At 31.3% G+C, this 22,001-nt stretch overlaps 1 protein-coding gene across 8 annotated transcripts in view; it reads right to left on the bottom strand.

The window, feature by feature from the left end:
- The window catches only part of LOC145249656 (E3 ubiquitin-protein ligase rfwd3.S-like), a 159,857-nt gene that overhangs the window by 62,888 nt on the left and 74,968 nt on the right, over positions 1 to 22,001 (bottom strand). For all 8 annotated transcript variants that reach the window (XM_080111432.1, XM_080111431.1, XM_080111435.1 and 5 more), the window contains 4 exons: positions 21,617 to 21,702; positions 16,452 to 16,554; positions 4,814 to 4,992; positions 208 to 358 (listed from right to left, as the gene is read on the bottom strand). In XM_080111432.1, the coding sequence (XP_079967558.1) occupies positions 208 to 358; positions 4,814 to 4,992; positions 16,452 to 16,554; positions 21,617 to 21,702 (519 nt within the window). The remainder of the gene's footprint in view (positions 1 to 207; positions 359 to 4,813; positions 4,993 to 16,451; positions 16,555 to 21,616; positions 21,703 to 22,001) is intronic.

Below are 22,001 nucleotides of genomic sequence, written 5' to 3'. Positions count from 1 at the left end.
AAAGTTACCAATGAACCAAAAATTTACAAAGAACATCACACAAACATGAAATAATCCTGTGTCATTTACACAGTCTATCCAAGTAGCTTGAAATGCTTTGTCTAAAACATGGAATCACATAACAAATATGCAGTTAATAAAAACTCTATTGTCTATCAGTTTTGTTTTGATGTGCAGATATGAATCTTGATGATTATCCAAACTTACCTCGGAAATAGGGATCGTTTTTTTCAGCACAAACTTCCCAGGTTCCAGTTCTTGGCTGTTGAAATTCTTTGTTTCATTTCCCATTAGGTTTTCAAGGTCTTGAGTGCATGGAACCTGAGATGATGTGTTGATGTTAGAATTTAATTTGCACCTACAAAAAAGGTTTTATATTTAAGTAACAAGCAAAAAGTCATCTTCCAAATCTGGGCTATGAAAACAAATTCAGTGCTTTAGAATTTTCAGAACTGCTGTAAATTGTTGACCATCTAAAAAGCAAAGATGATACACAATAGTTCATAAGGACATCATTTAACAAATGGTACACAATAGTTCATAAGGACAACATTTAACAAATGATACACAATAGTTCATAAGGACATCATTTAATAAATGATACACAATAGTTCATAAGGACAACATTTAACAAATGATACACAATAGTTCATAAGGACAACATTTAACAAATGATACACAATAGTTCATAAGGACAACATTTAACAAATGATACACAATAGTTCATAAGGACAACATTTAACAAATGATACACAATAGTTCATAAGGACAACATTTAACAAATGATACACAATAGTTCATAAGGACAACATTTAACAAATGATACACAATAGTTCATAAGGACAACATTTAACAAATGATACACAATAGTTCATAAGGACAACATTTAACAAATGATACACAATAGTTCATAAGGACAACATTTAACAAATGATACACAATAGTTCATAAGGACAACATTTAACAAATGGTACACAATAGTTCATAAGGACATCATTTAACAAATGATACACAATAGTTCATAAGGACATCATTTAACAAATGATACACAATAGTTCATAAGGACATCATTTAACAAATGATACACAATAGTTCATAAGGACATCATTTAACAAATGATACACAATAGTTCATAAGGACAACATTTAACAAATGATACACAATAGTTCATAAGGACATTATTTAACAAATGATACACAATAGTTCATAAGGACATCATTTAACAAATGATACACAATAGTTCATAAGGACATTATTTAACAAATGATACACAATAGTTCATAAGGACATCATTTAACAAATGATACACAATAGTTCATAAGGACATTATTTAACAAATGATACACAATAGTTCATAAGGACATCATTTAACAAATGATACACAATAGTTCATAAGGACATCATTTAACAAATGATACACAATAGTTCATAAGGACAACATTTAACAAATGATACACAATAGTTCATAAGGACATTATTTAACAAATGATACACAATAGTTCATAAGGACATTATTTAACAAATGATACACAATAGTTCATAAGGACATCATTTAACAAATGATACACAATAGTTCATAAGGACAACATTTAACAAATGATACACAATAGTTCATAAGGACATTATTTAACAAATGATACACAATAGTTCATAAGGACATTATTTAACAAATGATACACAATAGTTCATAAGGACATTATTTAACAAATGATACACAATAGTTCATAAGGACAACATTTAACAAATGATACACAATAGTTCATAAGGACATTATTTAACAAATGATACACAATAGTTCATAAGGACATTATTTAACAAATGATACACAATAGTTCATAAGGACATCATTTAACAAATGATACACAATAGTTCATAAGGACATCATTTAACAAATGATACACAATAGTTCATAAGGACAACATTTAACAAATGATACACAATAGTTCATAAGGACATTATTTAACAAATGATACACAATAGTTCATAAGGACATCATTTAACAAATGATACACAATAGTTCATAAGGACATTATTTAACAAATGATACACAATAGTTCATAAGGACATCATTTAACAAATGATACACAATAGTTCATAAGGACATCATTTAACAAATGATACACAATAGTTCATAAGGACATCATTTAACAAATGATACACAATAGTTCATAAGGACATCATTTAACAAATGATACACAATAGTTCATAAGGACATTATTTAACAAATGATACACAATAGTTCATAAGGACATCATTTAACAAATGATACACAATAGTTCATAAGGACATCATTTAACAAATGATACACAATAGTTCATAAGGACATCATTTAACAAATGATACACAATAGTTCATAAGGACATTATTTAACAAATGATACACAATAGTTCATAAGGACATTATTTAACAAATGATACACAATAGTTCATAAGGACATTATTTAACAAATGATACACAATAGTTCATAAGGACATCATTTAACAAATGATACACAATAGTTCATAAGGACATTATTTAACAAATGATACACAATAGTTCATAAGGACATCATTTAACAAATGATACACAATAGTTCATAAGGACATTATTTAACAAATGATACACAATAGTTCATAAGGACATCATTTAACAAATGATACACAATAGTTCATAAGGACATTATTTAACAAATGATACACAATAGTTCATAAGGACATTATTTAACAAATGATACACAATAGTTCATAAGGACATCATTTAACAAATGATACACAATAGTTCATAAGGACATTATTTAACAAATGATACACAATAGTTCATAAGGACATCATTTAACAAATGATACACAATAGTTCATAAGGACATCATTTAACAAATGATACACAATAGTTCATAAGGACAACATTTAACAAATGATACACAATAGTTCATAAGGACATTATTTAACAAATGATACACAATAGTTCATAAGGACATTATTTAACAAATGATACACAATAGTTCATAAGGACATTATTTAACAAATGATACACAATAGTTCATAAGGACAACATTTAACAAATGATACACAATAGTTCATAAGGACATTATTTAACAAATGATACACAATAGTTCATAAGGACAACATTTAACAAATGATACACAATAGTTCATAAGGACATCATTTAACAAATGATACACAATAGTTCATAAGGACAACATTTAACAAATGATACACAATAGTTCATAAGGACATCATTTAACAAATGATACACAATAGTTCATAAGGACATCATTTAACAAATGATACACAATAGTTCATAAGGACATTATTTAACAAATGATACACAATAGTTCATAAGGACAACATTTAACAAATGATACACAATAGTTCATAAGGACATTATTTAACAAATGATACACAATAGTTCATAAGGACATCATTTAACAAATGATACACAATAGTTCATAAGGACATTATTTAACAAATGATACACAATAGTTCATAAGGACATTATTTAACAAATGATACACAATAGTTCATAAGGACAACATTTAACAAATGATACACAATAGTTCATAAGGACATTATTTAACAAATGATACACAATAGTTCATAAGGACAACATTTAACAAATGATACACAATAGTTCATAAGGACATTATTTAACAAATGATACACAATAGTTCATAAGGACATCATTTAACAAATGATACACAATAGTTCATAAGGACATCATTTAACAAATGATACACAATAGTTCATAAGGACATTATTTAACAAATGATACACAATAGTTCATAAGGACATCATTTAACAAATGATACACAATAGTTCATAAGGACATCATTTAACAAATGATACACAATAGTTCATAAGGACATCATTTAACAACAAAGACTTTTGTTTTAGTTAATGCTGGAACAGGTCACTAATGCCCTTATTTGGCTTGTTTGTTCTTTATATTCCTACTTAATCCTTAATTTACTTTTATTACCTTTATTTCGGACATGATTCATTCATGTCAAAAATGTAATTTATTAACAGATTATGTTCCAGATTCATGTCCCACTTGGAGATAGTGTTGAAAACTTTTTTTCATGAGCAGTATTCAGCAAAAGATTCGCTAAGAGATGCATTTTGAAGCTTAAGTAAACAATTATTTGCTATTTTGTTGTTTCCTTCCCAAAAAGTGTCAAATTTGTTCTCAAACATCCAAGAGTAGGACAACATTAAGCAGACAGAAGAATATCTCTTAAGAAAACAAAAAGGCTGACAATGGAGTTAGAGTGGAGTATCTTTTTGCTCAATGTCAGTTGTTTCAAAATTGCAGAGTGTTTTAATGATTCCCAATCATTAACACTATGGCTAACTTTAAAAGGACAATGAAAAAACGAATGATTAGAGAATTCATACCCAAATAAAAACTAAACTTATTTTTAATATATTTATCTGGATAGTCTGTATTAGCTGAAAGTCCATAACTATATTTATGTATTAATGTATTTGGTCTGTGGTATAAAATACCATGCTGGTAAACATGTATACATTTGAAGTATTTTTCTTTTTTACTGCAGTTGATCCAAACTCATGGCAAAGTTCGAAGTCTTTTCCATCATTTAGTTGAGTTCATATTGTTGGATCGCTCTGAGGACTAACATCAGTTTTCAATAAATTAAACTGTATATAAATAAAAGTTGTAACTAATATTTTTTTTTGAACCCAACCATATATGAAACTACACAATGCCTGGAAAAGATGTCAAAATAACTAAAATCATTAAATGTTTTTACAAAAAAAAAAAAAAAAAAAAAAAAAAATTATAATAAAAAGTAATTCAAGTGATGAACTTACTTAAGCATTAAGACTTCCTCTTTAGCAAAACGGAGTTCTGATTGGAGGCGGTTACATTCAGACATTACTACTTGATATTTCAAGCCCAAATGAGCTGTTTCCACCATAAGTTCTGTATTGCGTTTTTGAACCTGGTCGAGTTGTTCAAGAGCACGATCTCTTTCAATGGTGTCCACTGCCTAAATAGTCGACACATAAAAATAGACATGGGTAAAAAAAAAAATGAAAATGGTTTAACAAGTGTAGAAAACTAAAAGGACAATGAAACAAAAGTTGTGAAGCTGGTATTTACGACATTAATAATCTGATATATAAATGTTGATATTTTTTAGCATTGTTTTATTTTCATTAATACTCTTGGGGAAAAGTATGAAAACATTCTCTTTCTCTGCCATAGTTCATATAGTAGGGTTGACAGGTCTTTAAATAGATATCCTAAACGGATATTATTTTCTCAATAAACCCAAAAATTTTTTTCAGATATGCACATGTAATGCTATAAGATATAAGATCAAATTTTGTATCTTAATTAGTACCTGAGTTACAGCAATATAAAATTAGTCACACATTGCGTTTTTGTGTTATACTGAACAAAAGACCAACTTTTATTAATTTTTTTTTCTTTATTACATTTTCATCCCAAACAAGGCACAGTGCCACTCTGATGTAGAGGGCTACTATCAGGGACATAATTTGCAGGGAGTTTACACTTGAACTTCTGCATGTCAGTACAGTTGGAGAAGCAGGAACTCGGAACAGAATTCCAAAGTCTAGCAGTTCTGGGGAAGAAATCATTAGAGTAGAAGGCTTTCTTACATCTAGGGATCTCTGTGTAGGGGTGGGACTTTGCTGTTTGTCTGGTTTGTCGGGGGGTATTTACATTGAAGGGGCACAAAGGCTTGTAGTTTGTTGGAGCATCCAAAATAAAATACTTGTAAAACAGGCAGAGGGATGCAAAATTTTATCGATGGGACAGAGGTTGAAGCTTAGATGACAGTTCAGGACCTATCAAGTGGGTGACTCTTTTGAACCCTGCACAGGAGTGAGAAACAAGTAGCCCAAATATGACAACTATACTCCATACATTGGCAAATGGTGGCCTTATAGAGGTACAGGATACTTTCAGGTTGTTGGAGATGCCCCTCCATGGGATTAATGGACTATCTTATGACGTCACTTCCGGTATTGAGATCAGTGCCCGGCAGTCTGAGATTGGCACGCGGCCAAGCAGGTCGTGTGCAAACGTCCTACCATTGAGGAATGGTATTACTCAACCTGTCTTTGCCTGTAATATATGTGAATACTGTTACGAGGGAGCATTTCTATAAAATGATAACAAAAAAATCAATAAAACCGTTTAAAATGTGTGCTATCGTATTCTAGGCACCCCTATGGATCAAACCTCAAAAGTTTTAATTCACGAGATAGTTTAAAGGCCAGAGAATAGTTAGAAAGAGTAGAAGGTTTTAGAAGTATCTGGAAAGTCCCAGAGGGTTCGGCAATAATCTAGAATGAGTTAAGATGTCATATAAATAAAAGTGGAGAGGGAAACAAACCAGTTATCAACTTGGTCCCGTCAAGATAACTCCGGTCTATGATTCACGGATACATCCAGCCGGAAGAATCCAAACCAAAAAGAAAAAAAATTACATCTCTCCAACCCACGGAAAGTTGCAGAAAAAGCCCTCTGGACTAGTGGTAAATACAATTTTGAAATAATCTCATTGACCAAACTTTTAAAAGAAAAAAACCAAAAAAACTTTTTATAGTCATTGAATTTTGTTGTTAATAGAGTGAATAATCACTAGAAGACTGGCCTATAGCCGTTCTTAATTTGGACTACCTCCCTTACCCTCGTAATCCTCCACCTCCTCGTTCCAGTTGTCGACCTCGTGTTTCAACAAACCGTATTTTAATTTGTGATAGATAGTAGTAATCCAAAATAATGGTATTTTTGTTAACTGACCTTTTTACTTTGTTTGTTTTGTTATTGTTGTAAATATTTGTGAATCACCTTATTTGTTTATTTGGTTATTGTTGAAAATAAAGGAAAATATCATTTTCCGAAAACCATATTTCATATCGTCCATATTTTTAATTGTTACACAATTTAAACGTAACAATTAGTAATACACACGGACGAAAAAACGCTTTGGATAATCACAGATTTCAAGGTAGTTCTACTAAAATAGCCATATTTTTTAAACCAAAGCACTTCAAGTCTTCAAATTACTACTGTTTTGTTCGGAAATGAATATACTTTCAAATGAATTAATAAATATGAATGTACATTACATATTTTAAGAGTTTTAAGCAAATAAAGTGATAAAAATGTGAACGTCATAAAATGGCGTTTTCGGTAAGGTTTTGTAGTGACCCCCCCCTGTTTTCTAAAGGTCCGTACCGTGATTGTATGAAGAATTTCGTCATGAAATTTGGGAACCAATTAGAAGAGGTGTTAATCTTAATACTGTCAAGTGTCCGAAATATTTTTGACCATTTCTTTTTTTGTTGTGTTAAAAATAAGACTTTAATATGACGAGTATTGAACATTTTGAAAAAAAAATTCTTCGGACACCCAGTAGTAAGTAAATCAATCTTTTTACTATCTTTATCAATTAAAAGTATTGTTTTATGTTGAGTAGGACCGCGGTAATTGATAATTTAAAAGGACCTACCCGAAAAAAAAAATTGTTTCTATTTATCGAATTTGGTCAAATGAAGTTTAAGCAGCAGCAGCAGCTCCAGCCTGTAGAATCAGCGATAGCACAGTTGTAAACAAACACGCGTTCTTTAATTTTTATTCAAGAACGAATTAAGAAAAACATGAAAATATGAATATAAATGTTCTTATGTTTAATTAGAGCTATTTTGTTATCAGAATAACATTAGTTTAGAACTATTCGGTTTTCAGAATATATAATAACAACAATCCTAACCAATTCGGCATTATAAATCTGTTGCAATTTCTCACAAATCTCGTCAAATTTAAAAACATGGTTAAAAAAACAAAAACTTTTGTAGATATATAGCTTGCATGCACTTTTATTCTTTAAATTAGTTTTGAACAGCGAATTAAAACAATGTTTTACTGCGAACAGCCACAAATGTTTTTTTTTCAAAATCAAAATAAGTATCAAAATCTCGTTTATACATAGATTCGAAAAAGTTGTCAAAAAACAAATATATAACAAATAAATGTTATCAAAGGCAAGATAAGTTACTTTTCTACCGAACTGGATATATTTTTTGTGATTTTATTCAATGTAACATGTTTATTCAGCTCGAAAAAAACACAGTGTTTACCGTGGAAAATTAAAAATGGCGCCCGACCCGACTCTCTTTGACACGGTAAGTTTGAGAAAAGGAGTTAAAAATAGAAAAAAACTATACAAAATACTGTTAAAAACTCACCGAATATATGCCAGCCTATGTCACGGTAACATATATTGAGCGAGTTTCTAGCAGTATTTTGTCTACTTTTTTATTTTTAACACTTTTCCCCAAACTTACCGTTTCAAGAGAGTCGGGCACCATTTTAAATTTTCCAAAACATCGGTAAACACTGTTTTCAAGCTGAATAAACATGTTACATTAAATAAAAACACTAAAAAATTATCCAGTTAGGTAGAAAAGTAACTTGCTTTTGATAACATTTATTTGTTATATATTTGTTTTTTTGACAACTTTTTCGAATCTATGTGTATAGTAATTAGAAAACACATCAAACTACAATTAAGAAGCTTTTTATTTCGTTATTTTTTTTTCTACTTATTAAGCGAAAGATATTTTTACAACCTGCTCCAGCGTAGTATAAACGGCCTATGGAATTAAAACCTTCGAAAATAGAAATCAACAAATTTTTGAACGCTCTTTTTGAAAAAAAGCTCTCTTAACTTCACCTCTAATACAAATTATGTGTGGCAAGTCTCCTCCTAAAACACTCTTTAACCCTAACAATAACACTAAGTTCGAGTGGCAAGCCCCCCCCCAACAAAATACCTCTGTAAGCCACATACAAGCATCTAAAACAAACAAACAAAAAATAGATCCTTCCTTAAAGAAAAATACACATAAAAATAAATTGGTTAACTGTCCTAAAATGCTAGAACGGCCAGGAAATGATGAATTATTTTACATTAAATTTTTGTGAAACTAACCGCTCCCCCCTCTAATATTGTTTTTGTTAGCTTTGTCTCTGTCAAGTTTTCAGTATGTTCACACATAATTTTCCTTAGCCCTACAATTAATTCAAAGTCCGAATGGCAACCCTCCCCATATTCTCATTGCATAGAAACCCTCTTAAAACTACACATAATCATCTTAAAAAAAAAAAAAAAAAAAGCATGCATATTTTCCCATAGAAAAAAACAGTTAACTGCCCTAAAATGCTAGAATGACCTGTAATAGGAAATTATTTTACATTCAATTCTAAAATAATTTGTTTATCTTTCATTAAAGTTTTTCATGGCATTTTATACATAATTTCCTAAAAAGGTAGAATCACATTTTGGAGGGGTGGTCAGAAGGAGTTGAGTGGGGTTAAACAGAAGGTGTTAATCTACAATAATACCAAAGAAATATTGCAATATATTCATTTTTAAATGGTCTTATGTTTAGATTTAAGTTTTTTGTACATAAAGCACATTACAATTCAACTTTGAGTTCTCCAACTTCTTTTCTGTTTATGGATACATGGCATTTTTAAGGAATTGCTGCATATTTATGCACATTTACTGCAGATTATTTGGAAACCATAAACTTTGGGAGATTTTCAGTTGCATATTCTGATTCCTTGTACAAAAATACACTTATATGGTAAATTTCATTTTTTAGTCTTGTGTTTTAACAAAGATATGACATTTTTACTGAAAAGGTAGTGTAAAAAATGTGACGAAACGCATATGGTCTTAAAGAGGGAAAAATATCCAAACGTGTGAGGCACAAAAATAGCCATAACTTCCTTAATTTTAATCAGATTTAAAAAATTTAAAAAGATTCTTTCTTAGCTCATCAAGCTCTTTCTATGCATACCAATATTGAAATATTTCAAGCTATTTCAATTTTTTCATGTGTATTGCTATAACAATACATGCTTCGTTCCTAAAAATCCTGTGTTCCTTCGTTTATTACCGTTTAGCCACATAACAACTGGCAACGACGGATTCGACTTTCACACAGGTTAACTCCACAAAAAAAAAAAAAAATTGTTTTAACTGACTCCAAAAGAACGTCGGATTTATAAGCTAAGAAGTCAGCTGGCAATTACGTGCTAAAAAAAAAAAAAAGAACACATGGCAAAGTTATCGACTAAATTGTAAGTTAATCCTTTTGTCTATATTTAAATTGAAAAGAACTGTTCTAAACGCGTTTTGTTAAAGCCGTAAAAGTTTATTTGGTTGCTTATTGAAAGAAAATAAAAGAGAAGAGAAAAATGTTGACCCAATTTTCACCGCGAGAACAATTCTATTGTAAACTGTCGACTGTTTATTTGTATGCAAATTTGTAACATTTTTCAAATGAAGTGAAAAGTTTTTTTTGTCTGTGCTGCTAACTTTATACAATACTTTAATGGGAGAAAAATGCTTTCTTTTCTTTTTTCCCCTTTCCGTTTTACTTGGACTAAAAGAAAGATACTTTTTCATTGAGTGGAATTTTCTGAAATATTCTATTTTAAACTGTCGGTTCTAAAGCGAACCCCCCCCCCCCAAACACGCACATGAAAAAAAAACAACAACAAAAAAACAAAAAAAGAACCCAGACATTTTGGTTAACTGCCAGACAATTCCACAATTATTTTATTCTTTTGCAACTGTATGGTATCACAGTATGTTGTTTTTTTGTTTCGCAAGTAAAATTTTTTTGTCCACCCTCATATTGGGTTATCTTTAAGGTTTTTACCAAGAAGCAAGGGATAAATTGCCCCCTCCTCATACGCACATACTCAAGGAAAGGACACTTTCTAATTTTTTATTATTATTTTATCCCTCTTCTCCAGTCAAAAATGGAAATAAATTTTTTTTTGTGTGTTTGGAAAAAAAGCCATTAAAAGATGGAGTGTGGCACTATTTCTTTGTGCCACTGTTTCTAACACACTCTGCAGCATGGACGGGTGGTAATTTGGCCATGAGCGTAGAGATACAAAGAAATCCCTTCCTATAATTCCCTTGCTATCTTTCTGTCTCTTTCCTGCACGACCACCATGATGTGAGGACGCATAGTCTGTCTCTCCGTAAATGAGGGGGGCCACCCCCTCCCTCAACACTAGTTAGGGTAGGTTAGTTAGCTTTAAAAACCCTATTGTCCAGTTTTAATTGTAAAAATTAATTGTAATATGTAATGTAATATATATTTTGTAAAATAAAATAGTTAGTTGTACCTTATGTATATTACAATTGTGTCGTGTGTCGTTTTTTTCTTGTGTCTGCCATGAATGCCTTCATAAATGTCTTGTCGAAAGGCAGCCCTGAGGACAAAGAAATGAAGATTCCCACCAGAATGCCACCAGGGTGAAGAGATCATCTTGAGAGAAGAAAGGAGCCACACCCAGATCCAACATCTCAGGTATGATTTTCTTCTTGCTACACAGACCCTAATGACTGGCTCATCTTCATATCTTCCCGAGACCGCTTTAAGACATTTACTATAACACGTCTGTCGGTCACACCTCAGTGACCGGCTGATAGTGGTATAGGAGGACATTAAAGCAGTATTAATACAGCTAATCAAAGCTCAGATGGGCCAGCAGCAGAAGGCTGAGGAAAATTTAAAAGAACATGATAAACAGCTCAAGTTACAATTTCAAGAGAGGCAACAAGCATTGGAGGAGAGAATGCTACTTCAACAACAGAGACAAGAAGAGCTATTGTTAAAAATATTTGATAGAATGGAACACATGGATGACAGTTTTGCTTTTTCCCAAAGTACAATATGAAACACTATAGAAACGTTCAACTACCAACCGGAGTTGGAGGGGACGTTTGACGCTTTCTATTGGAGATATGAGGACCTATTCACCGTGGATTGTCAAGAGTGGAGCAACGCTAAGAAAGTTTGCCTACTTTTGAGGAAATTAGGGACCACAGAACATAGAAAGTTTGTGGATTATATTCTCCCCAGGAAGACGAGTGAATTGTAATTTTCTGAAGCGGTCAAACTTTTATCCGAACTGTTCAGCCTGAATTCTACGCTTTTTCATAGAAGACGGAAGTGCTTGAACCTGCAAAAAAGCGACAACAACAATTACCTAACCTTTGCGTCCGGGGTAAAATAAACCCTGCGATGATTTCTGTCTATCTGATTTATCGGCAGATGACTTCAAGTGTTTAATTTTTTGCACAGGGTCTAGTCTCATCCAAAAACGCTGAGATTAAACAATGTGTTCTCTCTAGACTTAAGAGCAAACAGGACGTCACCCTCCAGAAGTTGGCCGAGGATTGTCAACAGGTAGTCTGCGTAAGGAACAATTTGAGACACGTCAAGGAGTCAGGCGCAACATTCATTAGAAGGGCGAACTTCAGACTGGAAAAATACTCACCCCAAAAAAGCAAAGCTGGAAGTAAGAAAACTCAGGCTACACTTAATAAGTACCATCCAGTCACAAGACCCAGATCCCCTACAAGCCCATGCTATCGCTGCGGCGGGAAACATTGGTCGAGTCAATGTTTTTATAAATATAAGTACTGCAACGAATGTGGCAGGAAGGGCCACAAAGCGACCCAGTGCAGGAAGAACAAGTTCAAGAACAGCGTCCGACAGACTAGATTCGACTTTGATTCGGATAAGAACCGGCGCAAATATGTCAGTTAACATCGCAAATAAAACTGTGCATCTACAATTGGATTCTGGATAAGACCTGTGCATCATTAACCTTAAGACATGGAAAAGGCTAAGGAAACAAACCATGCGGAAGACGAACAAATCAGCTCGAGCTATAACCGGCAATAAAGTGGAATTTGCGGGAGAGCTCACACTCCCGGTGACCTTAAATGTTGTTACTAAAAAAGTGAAAGTATATGTACACAGGACATCCGAAAACCTGTTCGGTACTGATTGGATGGAGCGATTCGAATTGTGAGACCAACCTATGAATAAATTCTGTCATAGGTTAGAAGACTCGTCTACGGAAGCGCAACAACCGAAGGACAAGTTAAAAGAGGAATTTCCAGAAGTATTCTCACCAGGACTAGGAAAATGTACAAAAGCTATAGCAAAATTCGAACTAAAAGAAAACACTCTGCCCATTTTCAAGAAGACATGAAATGTCTCATTCGCAGCAACAGAGAAATCGAAAAAGAAAGCTTCAACGGAATCTGCCAAAGGAGGCAAAAAACTAAAACTGCAAAGCTGGAAGCTAAAAAACACACGGCAAAAGAATTCCCCAAGCCAAAGCAACCTAAGAAGGCTCAAGGGACCCCAACAGATGAAGCACTTCAACAATTTCTACATGTGTATAGGATTACACCCAACCCAAACACAGCAGCAGAAACGAGGTTTGCGCGGAAAGTTAGATCCGTTTTTGACAAGCTCTTACCCAAACAGTCAAGGCCTCTAGTGACCACTTATGTACCCAGTAAACATTTCACACCAGGTGAAAGAGTGTTTTTCAAAAGTTATAAAAACAACACATCATTCTGGGAGGTGGGTACAATTGCTAAGAGAGTCGGTGACATGGTATATATCATCCAAGGACCAACATATACCCACAAACATCACCAGAACCAACTAAAAAGATGTCGATCAGTTGAAGCCAGTGACAGTCCACCACTGGAAGATGAGCCGATAGACACTGTCTTCGAAACTTTTGATCTTGAACCTCCTCAACCAACACCTGAACTACGGCAGTCGTTCCGTAAGAGAAAAGTTTACCGTTTAACCCCATAAGACGGGTGTAAGTAACTTTTTAGCATGGTAAAGAGAGCCCACCTTCTTCACAGCAGCCTTGGCAATGCTCTCAATGTATCTGTTCCAATTCATGTTCCCTATGAATGTTAAGCCGAGGAGTTTGAACAAAGTACTTTCAGGTAATGTATTATTAACCATAGTTATTGGTGGTTGCGACTTAAGCATTGTATAACTGAAGATAAAAACTTGAGTGAAAAAAATCTCTATTAATATAATATAGTTCATTAAAAGATAATATAGATTGAATTAATAATTCTTAGATATGACCATCATAAAAACCACATGTTGCAAAAATTGTGTGGAAATGACACAGAAGATTAATCTTGACTGTTCATATAAGTTTTATTTTTGCAGTTAACACACTGACATCATACAACTAATTATTTTTTCATTAGTTCATTCATAAAAACTTATTTCGAATACTTGATGGCTCTAGACCTAATTTGGTAGTTGATGAGAAAAGGTGATCTAATGTACACCTTACAAAAAGAAGAGCAGAGATAGTGTAAATTAAATTATAAGAAAATTTCACTTTTAAGAGGTTTTTGCCAAATAAGCTGGACAGTCTAGCATTGCTACTCTAAAGAAAAACGCTGAAATAATATCAAATTTTGTTGCTTTTATTTTGTTAATCATTCATCAATTTATGAAAATAGCAACAAAAATTAATCAACTCCAGTGTCAAATTGGTAATATTTTGGTCATTGTCCTCATTTTCGTTGTTGCTACATTCACTTTTACAGACTAAAAACGTGCTAAAAAGATTTGTTTTTACCCACAAATTAAAATAAAAATAAAATTCCAGAAACTTCATCTTCAAAACAACAAATCCAAGATATTAAAATGTGTAACAAATTGCAAAATCCTAAACAGAAGGGCAGGTGAGGGTTATCTAAAAAATTAAATCAGTTGGGTTCTCAAAGTTAGACAGAGATGATTTTGAAATCGATATTTGATTCTGCATAGCAATTTCTGCCTTGCATGTTCTTTATATAAAAAGATGTAATTCTCTTTAGTTTTTTCAAAGATACTTATTCTTTTTAGAATGGAGGCATTGTTTGTTTATGACCTAAACAGCTCCAGCCACTTAGTAAATTAATAAAAAGAAATTTCTACATTACATTGTGTGTGTCAGATTTCATGATATAATAATATGGCGAGATCCCTGGCGACACTAGATGATCTTGCTTTTCAAATAGAGGAAGAGAAGATGGGAGAGCATGAGGTATGGTCAGGGAGGCCATGCTGACACTTGGTCAAGGAAAAACAGATGTTTATGAGAAATGTCCAGAAGAAATAAAATATTTCAATGGGAAATAAATAGTTATCACATCAGTGCCGGGGTGGCGTTTTTAAGAGAAAGACAAATGAGAATTTGTTCCTATATCAGGTTGTTATATATCTGTTAACAACGAAAAGGTTGTTTTTAAAACCTCTGTTGAGCGATATGAAAGACAGCTGGGGTGAGGGGTCGCCGCCAGATATTGTTCGACCTGGGGGGACTAATAACTCCTAATTACATGATAAGTTAACACCTCAGTGCAATGAGGGTTAAAAATTGGTATAGATAAAGCCGAGAGGAGGAGTAGAAATTAGGGAACCAGAGAGAGGGAGGAAATTCAAAAGAAGAAAAAAACGCCAGATGATGGAAGAGATAGACTGGATCCAGCACGAAGCCAGAGTGACGGCCGAAATCAACAATGTTGCCACACGGACTTAGGGTCATGCACATTTCGCGTGCCCTGAGCAGCAGAAAGATATTTTCCAGTGACCAGTGAGAGTCTGGTTACCCTTGAGGGGTCCACCACTAGACAAGTAAGAGTGTATCCCTGCTGGGTTGCATCTATGATCCTGTGAGCCGGGAGCGATGAACACGGCTAGAAGTACATCACAAGTATGCTCCCGTGAACCAGGATAGCGACGAATGCGGCCCGGCCCTCGGACAGAGAGGGTGTTAGGGTTATAATAATAATAATAAATAATAAAATAAATTTCTCAAAATCGGAATAGGGTCAATTCCAGAAAGCAAATCCTGCAAATACAAGACCTTTATAATTATTTAAAATCAATCTATTATTAATGCCAAAATGAATCATTCTGGACTGTTGTATCTGCTGATTGCTAACTAGCTTCAAGGAAAAAACAGATTTTACATACAAAACCAGGTATTTTCAAATGACCACTAATTTAAGTACTAGTCATGCTTAATGTTGCTAAACTTTGGTGATCTTACAGTGACAGTAAATATAACTGTATATAACAATAATACTGTACAAGTGGAGTTGGCATTTGTGTGTGCATCTGTTTTTTTTTCTTCTCCCCCAATTTACTAAAATATTGTGATTTTTAAATCTTTGCAAAATTATGTTCAAACCTGTTATCTTTAACTCTAAAAAATTTATAAATAATGGGTTAACAGCTGCAGTTTCTGAATGCAAATTTTACACAAATCAATGAGCAGCATGACGATCACATGAAACTTGATATTCAAAGAATTGCAATTTCTGTCTTTGGTTTTGATTGCATGTCAATAATGAACTCCATGCTTTTCCCCTCCTTTTAATAGACTTTGTTTTTTCTCCCTGATAACTTTGAACATACATGCAAACACAGAAGCATTCAACTTTATATTAATACAAATTGCAGTTTAAAGAAAACTTTACAGCAAATATGAGAAGTTCTTCCCTGGTACATTGCTTTGATCAAAGTAGGTGAAAAGAATAAACTTACATACCTTAATACTTCTAGCAAAGATGATTCGAATATCATTCCTTTTTGCTTTAGCATTGCATTGTGGGCATTTCTCTCCATTACCTCTCAACCATTTATCGATACACCTAAAAATGAAAAAATACAAAACACCTTTGATTTGCAATGTTCAAATTGAGGAATAGCAGAAAGGGTTATATGATTGACCAGGCAATAAAATACCCCGCTCCAATTTTTGTAAAATGTGATGAGTGTGACAAATAGAATTAAGCAAATAAAAAATATGAAAAAAATCTTTAGAGATTGTTTTCTCTCTATATTTTTACTTCATCTTATAAATGACAAGAATCGAAATAAACACATCCACATATGGAAATGAAGCTTTAAAATCTATATAATACTAAAATTCTGATAATCTTGCTTGTACATTGAATGGCGGAAGAGGTGAATAAGACAATAGTAAGAGGATGATTTAAGTAAATGTTGTAAATAATGGCTCAATCTGTAAATAGTTGTCTGTTGGTCAAGAGTTTTGATTCAATAATTTAAAATTATAAGCCTATTCATTAGTAGTGTTGAATTTTTATTTTTTTGACATCTCTGACACTTATCCATGAAATTTCATCAATTTCCCCATAAATAGAAAGTTTATTCTCTCTCTGGACATAATTTTGAAAATATTAATTTCATGTCATAATCAGCTAATGTACAAATGGTGATTTAATGCGTTCAAATTAATGTATGTTTTGGGATAATAGCACAGAAAATTTTGGTGTTTATTAAAATACAATTAGCATTACAAGCGTATGCTGTATTTTTGTGGCCATTGGCAATATTATATACCTAATGTGCTTCAACAAGTCATATCTTTTTTATTTGTGGGTCAATTTTTTTATACGTTCAATGTTTTTATGTTCTGAGTTAAAAATGAAATAAAAAAATAAAAAACGGTAAAAAATGACGACAACAAAAAGAGAAACTGTTTTTTTCAATGTTTACATTTCATACATTACGTTTGGATGTACATGCGTGGGGTCAAATTTGATTGGATATGGCTGAAATTTTAAAGGCTATATAAACAAAGAAATCCATCTCTACTAGACTTTGATTTATATTTTTACAACCCCAGGAAGCAAAGTTACGACCAAGCAAAGTTGACAAAGAATATTTCAAAATTAATAAGATAAATCGGTATATATCATTCATTTTCATATAGATAATAGTTTCAGAATTATTTTCATGTATAATATGTAAATATTTGATAATTATGGTGCGGAAATTTCTTTAAAATGTTATCTTTTATAGAAATTACAGAATATAGAATCTAACAGAAAACAGCTCACTATGTGCTAATTCGCTGAGATGTCTACAGTCAGCATATTAATGAGTTTCGCTTGTATTCTCTTAAAAATAGTAGACCGTTTTTTTTCTGCTTTCAAAATATTTTTTATTCTGTGTCTGTAAATTTAAAAACATTATTTTCAAGTTTTTCAAATTTGATTTCCAAACAATACAGAGCCAAAACTATTTTGTTGTTTTTAACGCTTTTAGTACAATGTTAAAAAAACCAACAAAATGTACTAAATATATGCGTTTCTGTTATCATGGTATTTTACTTGTACTTAAGGTAGAATTGTGTTTTTTAGTGGTCAAAAAACAAACAAATGAAAGGTACTTGTGCACTTACTGAAATAATAACATTATTTAGAAACCCATTCTTAACATGGAGAGAGAAGGTTGTTTTGTTAACTATTCTGTACTTTCACCTAACAAATAAAAAAAAGATATCGTAAAACTTGAATTTAATTTGTAAATTGTAAAATGTTTTTGATTCCTGATGGGGGTATGAGACGAATGGATTTGCTAATCATTTTTATAACCAACGGCTGTGCTAAACAACCAATGAAAACGTTTCAAAATTATTATAAAAATTGTCGAATTTTGGATTCAATCAGTTCGCTATGTCACGGACCGCATTTGATTCTTGGCCGCTATCTTGGTTACTGACCTGAACTACGCCGCCATCTTTGTTCAACACAATGTCTCCAAACTTAACATAAATACTATTTGAAAAATAGCATGGTAACATAAGTGCATAAGCACCCAAATAAATATTACCAAAAGCAAGATAAGTAACTCTTCTACCTAGTTGGATATGTTTTTAGTGTATTTATTTAATGTAAAATGTTTATTTCGACAATTAGTGTCGAGCGTTACGCAAGCACAAGAAAACTAACCATGTGGTATCTCATGTCTTTTGAAATCTTGACAATATACAAAATACTGTTAGAAACCCAACCAATGCATGTCCGTGTAATATTTATTGGGTGGGTTTCTGATAGTATTTTGTATAATTTTTTAAATTTTTTAACTCATTGTCAAGACCATTTTTTCAATTCTGAAAAACAAAATCGTTTTTTTAACTGAAGATAGGTGGTTCGATAAAGAATTTCATTGTGATGCATTTTGTAAATTTTTACCTTGTTTCCACCTTAACATTTTTCTTTAAAATGACTAATGCATAAGGTTTTCGTGTATGCTGAAAACGAATATCGCATTTAAATTTTCTGCAAATAAGTAGCTTTCCAGATATTAAACAATGTCATTTCTTATGTTATTGCTGGTGGCCATCAGATCGATTATTCTAAAATATGTCATTTTAAGCAAAAACAATATCACGTACTTAATTGTCATGTCAAAAATAGTAATAGATCAAAAAATGACAAAAAATCATTGAGTATAAAGTTATTTATAGTTAAAAGTAATTTTTATGAATTGGGTAAAATTGCATTTTTCTTAGATGTTATAAAGTGGACAACAAGAGTCTACATGTAGGGGACATAACTCTGAAACGAATATTTTAGATGACTTGCAATATTTGTTGTCTATAGTGATAAACTTTTTTTTTATTATTAATAAAACAATAGAATATATATTATTTAATTGGAATTCATTATTGAGAGGAGTATTATTAGTTAGGAGATTTGGAGTTCCTATCCCGTTGCGGTTACCACCTGACGAAAGCCAGAGAAATAGTTGGCCAAAATGTTGTGAAACAACTAAGAAAGATGATAATAGTCTGCAATAAATTAACATAATAGCAATTGTTCTACTCAATGAATTTTTATAATTTTTGAATACATGACTATTTTCAACATGACAATTATGTACATAATGTTGCTTAAAACAATATATTTAAAAAATCAATTTGTCAACTATATTTTAACAAACACCAAAATTTTTAAGTAATTCTTAACATGTTGGGAAACATTTCTAGATTTGTAATAAAATTTAATTTTATCAAGATATTTGTAACATAAGTAAAAAAAAGGATTGAAATGAAATAATAATTTTATTGTTTAGGTTCAGTTCAAGAAAATCAAATCAATTGTTAGAAAAATTGAGAGAAAAAATAACAAAATGAATAGGGCAATTATTTTATATGGAACTTACATAGCAAACTGAACCCCTGCTAAAAATTGAACAATTTAAAAAAATGGGGTGGTTTATTAATAGTAGAGATCAAATTTAAAGTGCAAAAGTAAATATGGTGAAATTCCCTTCAATTTCAACTCACAATATCTTATGTATTTATTTAATAAAATTTGAATGTAAACAAAATTAAATTACAATAAATTCTGGTGCAAAAAACAAAAACAAAAAAAAACAAAACAAAGTGGATGTACCATTATATTTTTGATTCACACCTCAATACAAAGTTAAACAAATCATCACAAAATTCAACTCGGTAAGTCACGGGATACAAAAAGGAATCTCAACAAACCAAATTAGTTTCATTTATAGATTTATCAAATTTTTATACATTTTCTTTGTTTAATTAATTGTATTAAGTAAAGGTTATTTTTTAAAATAACAAATGGGAGAGTATATTATTTTAGGTATATCAATAAAATAAATGAAAAGATACAATTTTAAAAAAATCTTCATCAGTTCCTTGTTTATTTATTTAATAATTCTCGGGCCCTATTTATCAGCTAACTGATTTTTTTAGACTGATTTAACTTTTGTGTAGTAATAAAAATTTGTATTATTAATATTTGTGTTAGGTATTGTTTACTTTTATCATGTAAAAATATTTTTTAATTTTCTTCCAAATTCATTTTCACTGGAAAATCTACTTTAAAAAATTAATAATAATATGTTTAATACATTAAGAATTCCAATTTAACAATAAAAATGAAATCAAGTCAAAAATCCTACACAAGATTTTATGAAAATCTACATGAATTTAGCATAAATACTACCTTTTTTTAGTATTTACTGTGATTTACTATTAAAATTTTTTTTGTTTCTTTTGTGATACAAGTATAATTTTTTTTTAGAAATTTTTTACCTTCCAAAGAAGCAAACAAGTTAATTTCAGCTCAAGCATTACTTATTGAAGAATAATCTTAACTTCAATATGCTTGTCATAAGAATAAACTATTATCGAAAAACAAGAAAAAACATCTATCCTCAACATACAAAAAAATGTCTAAAGGAAATAAATTAAAACCAAAATTGAAGAACTGAAGCAGCTTTTTTTTTTGCTTCATGACGTTTTTAGTGCAATTTTCTCAGGACAAATCTACTGAACACCCATTTCATTTCAAAAGTTCCAGGAAGAATCTGTTAAAATATAAGTATGCACTATCCAGTTTAAAAATTAAATTTTGATCAGTGCCAGTGAAATACGAACTGTCTCTAAATAAAAAGAATTTCTGCAAAATAAAAATGTTCATGCTAAGATTCATTGTCAGATTATACAAAGACATCTCTAAACTTAATGAATATTTAGGATTTTAATCTAATGCCTATTTCAAAATTTTGAATATATCTAAATCAAAGTGCATGAACAAAACTTCTGACTGCAAACACCATGGAGAGGAATTGCAGGTCGACAATTAAATCTTTAAAATATATTTCATCAGTTGTGATATTTTTTTTTACCTTTTTAAACGTTTTTTAAGTCCAAAGCTTGAAGTATTTACTTGAAAGGAAAAAATAACTTCTACAAATACTTTTCTATAACAAATGTCTAAATTCTGTTGTTTCTTTTTTGTTAAAAGTGGAATATATTTGATATAAAATTATTTGTTGATCCCCAAATCATCTTGTTCTGAAATAAGTCTTGAAAATCAAACTTTAATTCACAATTTTCATTGCTCATGCTCAAAAATAAATACATACATAAAACCAAAAAGATGTCCACATTTCAGACATGCTGGTCTGTGATTTCCTGATGTTGTCCAAGATTCAAAACAAATCGAGCAACTCTGTTTAAAAAAAAAGAAAAAGAAAATTGAAAATTTATAAAAATGAAATGTTCAATTTATATTATTGTTAGCCACTTTTAAACATGGCTGCAATCCTGAGTGATGCCTGAAAAAAATAAAAATAAAAAAAGTATAATGTTCAGGAACCTATTTCATTTATTTGCAAATAATAGTTGCAACTATTTTTTCTTCAACCCCAAACTGAGGCTATGAAACCAAAATTTTTACCTCTGGGCCTGTAGACTTCTGCATTCTTTTGTGTAACATTTTAAATGAATAATTAAAGAATCTAGATTTGA

The sequence above is a fragment of the Euprymna scolopes genome, chromosome 28 (genome assembly GCF_053919585.1).
Source record: "Euprymna scolopes isolate OS-2025 chromosome 28, ASM5391958v1, whole genome shotgun sequence".
Taxonomy (NCBI): domain Eukaryota; kingdom Metazoa; phylum Mollusca; class Cephalopoda; order Sepiida; family Sepiolidae; genus Euprymna; species Euprymna scolopes.
Note: the sequence above shows the minus strand (reverse complement) of the source record. Positions and strands in the feature narration are given on the sequence as shown.